The 11,131-nt window shown below is 33.6% G+C and overlaps 2 protein-coding genes and 1 long non-coding RNA gene across 4 annotated transcripts; 2 read left to right on the top strand and 1 right to left on the bottom strand.

Annotated features, from left to right (window-relative positions):
* On the top strand, positions 1 to 3,264 carry LOC106116448 (uncharacterized). The gene is made up of 2 exons (XR_001227824.1): positions 1 to 50; positions 1,269 to 3,264. It is a non-coding gene; the product is annotated as an uncharacterized LOC106116448 (long non-coding RNA).
* Positions 3,265 to 3,518: 254 nt separating this feature from the next.
* LOC106116263 (uncharacterized) lies at positions 3,519 to 5,350 on the top strand. Of its 2 annotated transcripts, none has more exons than XM_013310025.1 (4): positions 3,519 to 3,724; positions 4,135 to 4,218; positions 4,606 to 4,761; positions 5,173 to 5,350. In XM_013310025.1, exons 1-4 carry the CDS (start codon positions 3,659 to 3,661, stop codon positions 5,347 to 5,349), a joined length of 483 nt encoding a protein of 160 aa, XP_013165479.1. In that variant the 5' UTR covers positions 3,519 to 3,658; the 3' UTR covers position 5,350. The 2 variants fall into 2 exon arrangements, with proteins under 2 accessions (XP_013165479.1, XP_013165478.1); XM_013310024.1 differs by having other exon boundaries at positions 4,045 to 4,218.
* Positions 5,351 to 5,740: 390 nt separating this feature from the next.
* Positions 5,741 to 11,122, bottom strand: LOC106116195 (uncharacterized). The gene is made up of 12 exons (XM_013309950.1): positions 11,021 to 11,122; positions 10,666 to 10,895; positions 9,677 to 9,911; positions 9,056 to 9,267; positions 8,518 to 8,700; positions 8,229 to 8,378; positions 7,700 to 7,872; positions 7,412 to 7,483; positions 7,279 to 7,302; positions 6,633 to 6,656; positions 6,166 to 6,192; positions 5,741 to 6,062 (listed from the first exon to the last, which is right to left on the bottom strand). The coding sequence occupies exons 1-12, from the start codon at positions 11,064 to 11,066 to the stop codon at positions 5,768 to 5,770; spliced, it is 1,671 nt and encodes a 556-aa protein (XP_013165404.1). The 5' UTR covers positions 11,067 to 11,122; the 3' UTR covers positions 5,741 to 5,767.
* Positions 11,123 to 11,131: the final 9 nt, after the last annotated feature.

Genomic DNA, 11,131 nt, shown 5'->3' with positions numbered 1-11,131 from the left:
GTCTGCTGCACGTCGAGCCCGCGCCACCGCGCCAGCAGCCGCCACAAGAGGTGACGGAGACAAACATATAGTCTGAATATCTGGATTCTTGTGAGGGGCGCTACTGTCGCGATTAGTTCTGTCATGAAATATATGTAGACAAAGAATGATGATGTCTGAACCAGTGCGACTGTACTAGTGTCGTCGTTGGTTCAGACAGAATATATATATATATAAAACCTATTTGGACAGAAAATTACTTAAAAAAAGACATGACAGCTACAGTACAAAAATTTTGTGACATTAAGGGGGCGCTAGTGTGCTGACCTAATTTAGTTTGACTTATGCCCACCGGTTCAGATAGCTGCAATATACGATGGGTCAATCAAATCTTTTCACTTTAAATAATTTATTAATTGCCCGCGACTTTATTCGCGCGGAATTAAAAAATCTAGTAATAATGCCACCAGGAGATAGTGTTGTAGCTTGTAACAGTGAAAAAATTTTTCAAATCGATTCAGTGGTTTTGGAGTCTACTTAATGCAAACAAACAAACAAATCTTTATAATATTAGTATAGATAAATAAAAAAAATTTAATACATTTTTTTTTGTTAGCAACGAATCGTGAGATTTCTACATGTATTCTAACAATAATATTGGTATACAAATATTTTAAGATCGTAGAATCTATTATATCTACTTGATCTAAGAAAAAAAAATAATTTGAAGGAAAGTATTTTTGTCAGCGACATTTTTTATCGTTGTGTGTTGCGTAGGCGTGCACCTGTTTATCGTCGCCGGGTCGTTGACATCGCGTTGACTAAAACATCTATTTGGAGACTTTTTTATTTTGCGTGACGACATGTTCACGACTTTTTAAAATAGCTGGGTAGACTGTATGCTTTAAAACGAGATAAGATTGAGTACTTACAATGTTTACTTAACCCTTTAGTGTAAATTTATCATCCTAAAGCCAGTCCCTTAGTGGAATAATAGAATAAAAAGCCTGTTTTAATTTTGTTTGTGCAGACCAGACTACCTTCCTACCTGCATCTTACTAATATTATAAATTCGAATGTATGGATGGATGGATGGATGTTTGTTTGTAGGTATCTCCAGATCGGCTGTATGGATCTGGCTGAAATTTGGCATAGATGTAGAACATAGTATGGTAACACATAGGCTACTTATTAAGCTTTTTTTTAATTCCGCACGGACGGTGTCGCGGGCGACAGCTAGTTTATTATATAAAAGAACTAACAATATTTACGGTTTGGTTTATTTGCAGGTTCATTGATTCGGCCGCGTGACGTCAAGAATGTCGCTTGTTGTCGCGGTGTCTGTCGCATTCCGACACTTATTTCTATTAGTTTTAGGGTTCATTTTGCCGGGCACACGGCCTTTTGTTACAGCTTACGCTTTCTGTGCAGTGTTGCCAGCTGACTCCTCTTCATGTATCACAGTGTTTTCACTTTTTGCCATTTAAAATTATTAATACAAGGAATATTAAATTTGTTTAAGTTGAACTGACCCAAAAAAAAATTATTAACTCCATTTTTTTTTCGATTGAAATTTTGGGTAATTCTTTAAAATTATTTGTTAACTGGTAACACTGAACTCAGCCGATTGGTGAAAACGCCATCTTGTATTGAATCTCTATGATTTTGCATTTTTTTTTATTAAGATATATAGCGGTGTTGAAATTTTATTCGATTTTATATATAGGAAAACTTTGTCTTTCTATATTGTTGACTAATTTTAGACTTTGGGGCGATGGGAATATGGACGCTTTTTAACCGTTGAGGCTATTTGTTTTTAGTTTGCTCGTTTTAATACGCTTTGGCCCGGTACTGTGATTGTAATTGGATATTTGAAAACTAACAGAGTTGTATATTAAAAGTTTTTTTCTCTAGTCTATTAGATGTTATTAGAGATGCATAATATAACTTTGTTTCATGTTTTTAATAGATATTTTATATATTCTATGCATTCTTCCATATTGTTCACTATATTTTAGTGGTTTTGTAGTAAAGTCTTGAATATTAAAAAAAACTTTTAAGGTGCTTTTGAGCATTGGAGTCCAAATCGTATTTAGAAATTGTTGTGGATTTGATTAGTATATAAGATTTATTTATTTTTCTTTTTGTAAAAAAAAAGTAGTTTGGACTCCGGTGGCCTTTCTCGTTGTATATTTGTGCCAACTCCGAATATGGATTAAAATAGAGTATAGTTTTGTAGTGTTGGCAATTATTGATTTAAATATACGCAGAGGTTGACAAATGTATGTCTGTCTCTCTCCCTCCTGTTAGTATTCATATCTTTGTCCTTTTCACTTGACCATTCGTTGAACGAGTTGGTGGAATGGAATGTGTCAATGACTTGTTAAATTATTTTAATGCCTTGGCTCTTGTTTTTACTCTTCATTTAATTCTTCTCTCTCTGTCTCTTTGTCTAATTGTCTATGGAATGTCTACAGTTTTGTCTTTGATTCTGTCTTAGTCAGATTAATTTTCTTGGCCATTTCAAAACTATTTTTCTGAGCCTTTGTGTTTAATTTAATTTTATAAAGGGTTTTAAGATTTTTTTTTTTAAATTTAGTATAGAAACTTATGCGCCATTTTTTATTGTAGAGAACAATATTAGGTTGTGATGAAAAGAAACACTTTATAGTAACAATATATATATATGTTATTTTAAGATGTAGGGCGCCATTTAAAAAAAATTAGACTGCAATTGAATTTTGTAGAATTTATTAAAGTGGGAGAGAGACGACAAATGTTGACGCCATCTTGCGTATATTTAAGTATTTGTTTAATAAATTTTAGAGCTAACTTAAACATATCGAATGTGTGAACGAACGTATAGATATTTTTATTAAAAGCCTATTTGAGATTTATGTGAAATTTATTTTTTCAGTATTAAAATTAGTTAAGACTCGAAAAATGATTTTGCATAAGATTAAATTGTTTAAAATAAAACTAATGTTATGTGTTCGCGAAATGGATTTTGAAAGAAATTACTTTGGAATCTTTTCGTGGATGCAATATAAATTTTTATACATAGAGATATTTTTCGAAATTTTTCCGTTGAATATTTGCAATATATTTTTAATAAATACGATTTACTGTAAGCTTTATTTTTCATCACCGTCTATTTACGCACATTTAAAATTATATATAAACTTTGCGTTTAAACTTAACACTTACGTTGGTATGGCAAGCGTGGATGAGCGATTTTTTTTTGGTTTTGTATTTTTTTTTTTAAATAAATATATTTAACACTTTTTTGTTTGTTTTTCATTTTTTTAACGTACCTTAGGTAATTTGAAACTGAATGTTGTGAAACTCTTGCCGTTAGATTGAGATTTGAATTAAATACTATTTTTCTAGTTAAATGCTTGTTTTATTTTAACATGTCTTTTAGAGGATAGAAATGACTTTATTCTGACATTATTCTGATGGAAAAAAGATATATGCCTGTTAATAGTTAGTAATATTCATTTAATAGGATGATATACAAAACAACAATTGTTGCATAATAACTATAATTTTCAGTGTAAAAGATCTGTTATCAACAAGTTACATGTCGTGTTATAATTTAAGCAATCAGATATAACACGCGACAGTTGGTATAAATTGTAGGGTACCAAATCTCTTCATTCAATGCATCAACGCCAATATGATTGTCTATAGATTATTCGTAATTTTTAGTTTATTCTACGCGGTTTTGACTGAGGATACAGAGGTGAGAATGTTGCAATACTTATTTCTACTATTTGTTACTAATTTTCTACTTGTATATACTCTAACTTGTTTTACTCCAATTTGTTTTACTCTGTCTTGTTTCTACTCCAATTTGTTTTACTCTATCTTGTTTCTACTCCAATTTGTTTTTACTCCAACTTGTTTCTACACCAATTTGTTTTTACTCCAACTTGTTTCTACTCCAATTTGTTTTTACTCCAACTTGTTTCTACTCCAATTTGTTTTTACTCCAACTTGTTTCTTCTCGTGCTCTACTTCAACTAATTTCTACTCCATGTTTTTTCTACAACTTAATATTAGGAAATCATCGAAGAATATGTATTGAACTTCGACTCTGGTCTATACGTGTGTGGTGATGAGCAAAGTGAGGCGTACTTCGACAGTTCGCAGGTTGAAGTGAGTCGATATAATGAGACTACCACTGCCATGTCTGGTGCGGCTAAATTGCTTAAAGGGATGGAGCAAAATACGCTTGTAAGTATATAATATGTAGCCAAGTAACTGCTGAGTTCAGACTTATTAAGAGTTATGCAAGATGCTTAAATATCACATATTTTCTGACTGATGACCAAAATTCAATGAATACCCAAGGCAACGCATCTGCAGTTCCTCTGGTTTTGCGGATGTCCATGGGTGTCGTTGATCACCTTGGTGTTCCCGCCGCTCGTCTGCCATTTTCTATTATAAAAAAAAAACTAAACAGATATTTCAACACAATATACCCGTATTAAAGCATAATATTTTGAAAATTTTATTATTTCTTTAGATAGATGTGATTAATAAACGATTTTCTAACTATTAATTTTTTGTAACACAATGTTAAGATGAAAAGAATGTAATATTATTTTTATAAAATTCTAGGTGGAAGCATATGTGGAAAAAGATGTATCAGGTCGATATGAACTGGTGATGTCTCATGAGATTTGCAATATATGTGATGAATTGGGCAAAGAAGAGAGCAATTATTACTCTTATATTAAAGACATCGAATTGCCTGACTCTTGTCCTTTTCCACCCGTAAGATAATAACATAATTTATAAACTAATCTATAGAGATTAAGAAGGGATTGAAAACTCAAAGTGGAAAAAGTACAAGCTAATCTGGATTAGCTAGAGTCCAAGGGACCGCGATGTTTTCCCTTATAGAGGTTTCTCTCTAACCCAAGTTTCTCGCTTATGAAACCCTTCCGTCAGGACCTGACAATGGCTCGCTTATAGAGGTTTCTCGCCTCCAGGTTCGACTATATATTCCTATCTACGCCCACCCTTCTGTGAACTTTAGTCCTCCAAATCTGGGAACATGGTACAGGAAAGACTATTGGTTTAAAATCTTACGTTGATTATAATGCCATCTCTTTTATTCCTTTGGCAAAATAGAGACTAGAGTATTAATTTGTATCTGAAGTTAAATTTCATGTTTATTTTCAGGCTGAGTACAACATCAAGGATTTGGTTATCGATACAAAATACCTTCCTTTGAACAAAGCGAATGAAGGACGCTACCAGATGACTCTTAACTTTTACGACAGTCCCAGCGGGGATTGCACTGGTCTGAAAAAATTTATCGCTTGTCTTAAAGTCGATATGGTTATTGAACCTAAATAAACCTTTGGCTTATATTAACTGTTTTATTTCATCAATATTTGCCCTAATTTTAGTTCTCGTCTCCTTCCCAACCTTCTCTTATAAAGGAAAGAATGGGATGGGCATTCGTCGGATGTCCCTGTCTGTCTCTACACATAGTGAGAGGTAATATTCGTGGTTCCTTAATGAGAACGATTTTGAAGGGATGCAGTTAAATCTTATTTTAAGGTGGTAAAATTAAATACTCAATGACTTTACTTTTCGATGATTTCTAAAACCTAATTCGATCCATACGAACATATCGTCATCCCTCTCAGTATCTTTGATAAAAACAAAGAAAACAATATGTTTTATACAGGTATTTAAGTTTCAGAAACCGACGATTTGTCGTATTAGATATAAACTACACGCATCTATAACACTTTTATTTTATTGTCTTTCAAAGATCTTCAGGATCATTGACATTTTCATCGCGACTGGATTCATAGAATGTATCGTCTTTATTCTGTCTGTCACCAGATTTGCTGTGCTTCGATTTTCTTCTATCTTCCTTTATCTTTTTCGGGCGTTTATTGGTATGCTTATTCTTTACTTTCTCTTTCTTCTGTTCTGTCACTTTCTCTTCCTTCTTGCTTCTTTCTCTTATAGTCTTTTGTGGTCTTGTTTCTTTACTAACGCTGTCACTGGATTCATCGGAGCTTAATTTTGTTTTATGATTTACGACTTTAGGTTTACTGAAATAATAATATATTTAATTAATTTCATATTCATATTAGAAAATGTGCCACAATTCTATTAGTTGATTTATAAAAATATTATAAATAAATAAAATCGTACTTCTCTCTCAAGGAACTTGGTTCGTCACTGTAACAAGAATTGTCGAATTATTATTACTTACTTCGATTAGACGTGATAGAATTAATATGCATTTAGTTAAATTTTTCACAGATTTTTGTATTATAATTTGAATAGAAAGAAAATCCTACACTGCCGATGTACTGGCGTAACACTAGTCTTACTAAAATGTCAACGCTTATGTCCCCTCGAAAACAAACAAGAAAAAGAAAAATGTCGGAAGAAAAATAAGACTTGGCTACGGCCTATACATTATAAAATTCTCTATATTCAAAATAAAAAAGACAAGGCTGTATGGCTTAGTTCCTTTGCCTGCTCTTTCGAGTGAATAATAAAAACAACAAACATTATGTCCCCTCACTAATCAATCTGACACTTGACTTTGTAACAAAAGCGCGCCATTCGCGACAAATGATTATAAGTAATAATGTCTGAAACTATTTACTTACCTTTCTTCCGTTTCATCCTCTCTGCTGTTAAATGAAAAAAAATGGACATAAAACAAAAACTTTAAGTATTTAATGGACTTATTTTATGTTTAATGAAATTTAACATGCCTGTTATTTTTCAAAATATCATAGGACTCGTGAACTTTAAATTTTTTATAGTACGACAAACGTGCAAATGTCTATCAGAATTTTCCAAAATGACGAAGTGACCACTGCACTTGAAGATGGGTTGCCTTTCTTTAATCAACAGATGAGAGTAACATATAATAGAATATGGATACTTTCCCTAACTAAGCGTCCCGTCTATATCCTTAGGTCCGCCAAATCTTTGTTCGGAAATGGTAAGAAGGGATAGGGGACTAAAATTAGACCTACGGCACGCGTATTTATCTGACAAGCCGTGTAATAACTTCCACTTCACGCCTGTCTTCTGTGTGGTCGTGGTATGGCATCAAGCGAGTCATTCCATACATCCAAAATACGTTAAAAATTCTTGAAAATAGTATAGTTTTTAGGGTTCCTAACCTCAAAAGGAAAAACCGGAACTCTTATAGGAACTTTGTTGTCCGTCTGTCTGTCAAGACCCTTTTTCTTAGGAACGCGTGAAGTTATCAAGATGGAATTTTTATTTATATGCACACAATACCTTTCATCTTTGTTGTCATCTTCACTGAAAAGATAAAGTTATGAATTAAATTTCGTCATGTACTATAGCAAACTCAGTAATCTGATGTTAGTAAATCATCCAGTTTCTTAATAGTAATAGACAGTTTTCTTACTCTACATTGTCCCAGTTGACCGACCATTCTTCGTGAGTAATGCCCGAGCGGAAAACACGACGACAATTTTCTCTGAAAATTTTTATTAACTCATTTGTTTTAACACAAACCAAATACTCTAGTAACTATAAACATATTACAAAGAAAGTGTTTCTAATCGTGGCTTTTTGAGACCAAAATCCCTGTTCAAAACATATTATCTCTATTATTATTCTTCTCAAAGATAATTAAAAAGATGGCGATATGTTTTATAGATTTTGGTCTTAAAAACCCACGGTAAATCCTTACTCTATATCCTTGGTGATGGCACACGATATGAACTGCCTGTTTTTGAAGACGGACGTATAGAGGAAAGGTCCGTGGCAGCTATGCGACTTTGGGTCTATCTTGCAGGCAGATATCACGCCGATGACACGCTCCTTGCCTTTGTATTTCACTGTGAATGGACCTCCATGATCGTTCTGGAGGTTCAAATAAAGGTCTTTGTGTTTATCAAGATCACATAGACAAATTATTGGATTTAAGTTATATTTTTATGTTATGTTACTGGTTCGAGTTCTTTTCATAAGAATATTTCTATTGCATTGAATGTTCATGAATATTCCATTAAGAATTTTTGTGAAACACTTAAACACTACATTATAAATGTTGATTTTTTGTAGCTTTCAGTTACTTAAATAACGAATAGATGTGAAATATTTGCCGTGAAGTAATCGCACAAGAACGATGGATATGTCCCAAATTTGTTTCTACTACATCGAGTGCAAGTAAACCCTTTTTTGTTCTTTTAAGTTTTGTACCATTGTACTACTTATACCTCACAGAATCCTCCTAAGCTGGACCTACGCGCTGTATAGTCGTCGGGATCACGTAGATGTCTGCCAAGGTCGACTGCAAGATCATCGCTGGGCGCTACATCTTCAACGTTTCGTCTGTTCTCCATGTCTGTGCAGTTTGCATATTTTTTCTGCAAACAATTAAGTTTTACAGGCCTAGAAAGAATCGGACTGACTAAGATGTTGGGTACTGTTTGTTGTTGTTTTACTGTTGTATATGAATTTATCATTTGAAGTTTCAGAAGCCGGATATTTCTAATTTATACTCACATCGCATATCGCGCTGATACGTTTCATCACATCTTTAGTACAGACCATGTACTGGTTGATAATTGTACGGAACTTCTGCGCCCATTTCTTGGCACATTGTTCGTTGTCCATAACACATACTTTGGCTTCTTGCAAATATTTCGCGTTCTCTGGTATATGTACAGATTGACGACGGTAAACTCCCTATAGAAAACAGTTGTATTATATTGGATCATCGATGTTACGAACATAGAGCTTTCCATATTCGTATTCGACTACTAAGCAATATGTATATTTCTTTAGGACATACAATCTACTCAAAATAAGGTAAGGTGGCTAAGTCCTAGTCAACCACGCTGGCACATTGTGGAATGATTGACTTTAGGGAAATGTGAAGTCATAAAATCATCACAACCACTTTCTGTTTTCGGATCTTTTTTTGGACGTCAATATAAGAGCAAATTTACGACTTACATATGTAAGTATACTATGATTGGTTTTCGACGTAATTGCAATCCCGTCGAGTAAAATTTCCACCAAAATTGTTACAAGTCCATACCTCTCTGAAAGTATTGCCGCTGCCCCAACCAGCAATGTATCCTTTAGTGCCGGCTTTCTCCAGTTCTCTGCTGACGTTGTTGTAGCAGACCAAATCTGTTGCGAACTCACAGCCCGTCTCCACCACACCGAACTTGAAGGGCTTATTGACTTTCACTATCGCGATGTCATTAGATGACCATTTGATACTGTCTTGGAAGTCAAATTTGTAGTCTGTGAAGGAAAAGAAAAATACTAATTCATAGAAGCTTACTAATTTCTTCTGTCTGTCTTCTAGTTAACAGCGAATAGTAAATCGTAATAAAACTCTTGCCCATAATTTCATGTATACAATAATAAAGATCAAGCAAACAAGCATCGGGAATAGCGTAGATCATCAATGCCCATAGACATCATTCCAGAGGAACTGCAGATGCGATGCCGGCTTCCGTGTATGCTCAGTTCTGACAATTTCTTCCTTAAAATTGTCTAACTGTGGTTTTCCGAGACCAAAATATTTGTATAAAACATATCGTCATTCCTATCATTATTTTTAAAAAAACAGAGATAACGTTACAAACGAAGATTTTGGGCTCACAAACCCACGGTAAGAACTGCATTAAAACTTTAGTTAACTACTTACTTTTAGGTATGCACTTCCAGACGACTTTACGACGATGCTTACAGACACAGTTGTCGGTTTTATAATCGAAGCTATCTACGAATTTCGTAGTTCCAGACACGATGTAGAAATGTTCTGCGTCTTCCACACAAGCCGCCGAGGTCAGTACATAGTAGTTTGACAGTATCACACCACCACACAGCCAGCCTTTGTACTTGTGTGCTTTTGCTGATTCTTTTGTCAGTTGCAAATATATCTGTAATAAGAAAAACATACAGTAATCTAAATGAATAAAACGTTCAATTGTTCAATTGTCTTAACATGAATAAAAAGTATAACTATCTCTGTCTTCCAAAGTAAATAAGAGAGAAATAGTTATATTGTTATAATAGAAATGCTACACAGCCGTGAAAGCATATCAAGACAATCACGATGTTCAGTAATGAAGTATACGAAGAAGAAGAGAAGAAATGCTACAACGGCGAAGACTCACTGGTGGAGAAGGCAAAAAAAAGGAAAACACACAAAAATAAAATTAAGACATCGAATAGAAGAGAAGGAAAATTTAAAAAGCAGTTTCATAAGGAAATTACTCAAATACTTTTTGTCTCGACCTTCATGCTAAAAAAATAATTTATATACTAAACTCCTTTCTGAGACCAAAATCCCCGTTTAAAACATGCTGTTATCTCTATTTTCTCAAAGATAATGACAAGGATGAAGTATCTTTTAAACAGAGATTTTAGGCTCAGATCTCCACCGTCAGTTTTGTATTTCGAATTTATAGATCGTCGATATCAAGGTTATAAAGTTAAAAGAATATCTTACTAATATTATAAATTCGAATGTTTAGATGGATGGATGGATGTTTGAAGATATCTCCGGAACGGCTGCATGGATCTCGCTGAAATTTGTCATAGATGTACAACATAGTCTGAAAGAACACATAGGCTGCTTAAGTTTGTTTTTAATTCAGCGCGGACGGAGTCATAGACTACAGCTAGTATTACCATATAAGGTCTTTTTCCGATTGGAACTCGTTTGCTGTACAAGATTCTGCGCGTGTCCACAACAGTTGTATTTTCATATTCCCATCCTTCATCTGGTATGTCATCTATTTCATTGATAGAGTCATTGGCTGTTTCAGTTGTCTTCGTTATAACTGGATTTGGAGTTGTAGTAAGACTACTAACTTTAGTTACATCTGTGCTGTTTGATGTAGGTGATGATAAGACCAAATCTATAACAAACGAAAACTCATTAGAAATTTTATATTTGACAGAATCTTTAATGATTTTAGCGTAATATTGTGTATTAGTAGTAGAGAATGTAGATTTGAATCTCTATAAAACATTAATATCTTACCAAATATCCAATAGCAAGAAACCAGGAAGAAATAAAATTTAGACATGTCAGGTAACAAATTCAATCGTAAAAGGGATCTAAATTGAAAAATTGTAATAAGTAATTTTTTGA

Source organism: Papilio xuthus, unplaced genomic scaffold (assembly GCF_000836235.2).
Source record: "Papilio xuthus unplaced genomic scaffold, Pxut_1.1 DF827756.1, whole genome shotgun sequence".
In the NCBI taxonomy this organism is placed as follows: domain Eukaryota; kingdom Metazoa; phylum Arthropoda; class Insecta; order Lepidoptera; family Papilionidae; genus Papilio; species Papilio xuthus.
This window is presented reverse-complemented; position numbering and strand designations above follow the sequence as displayed.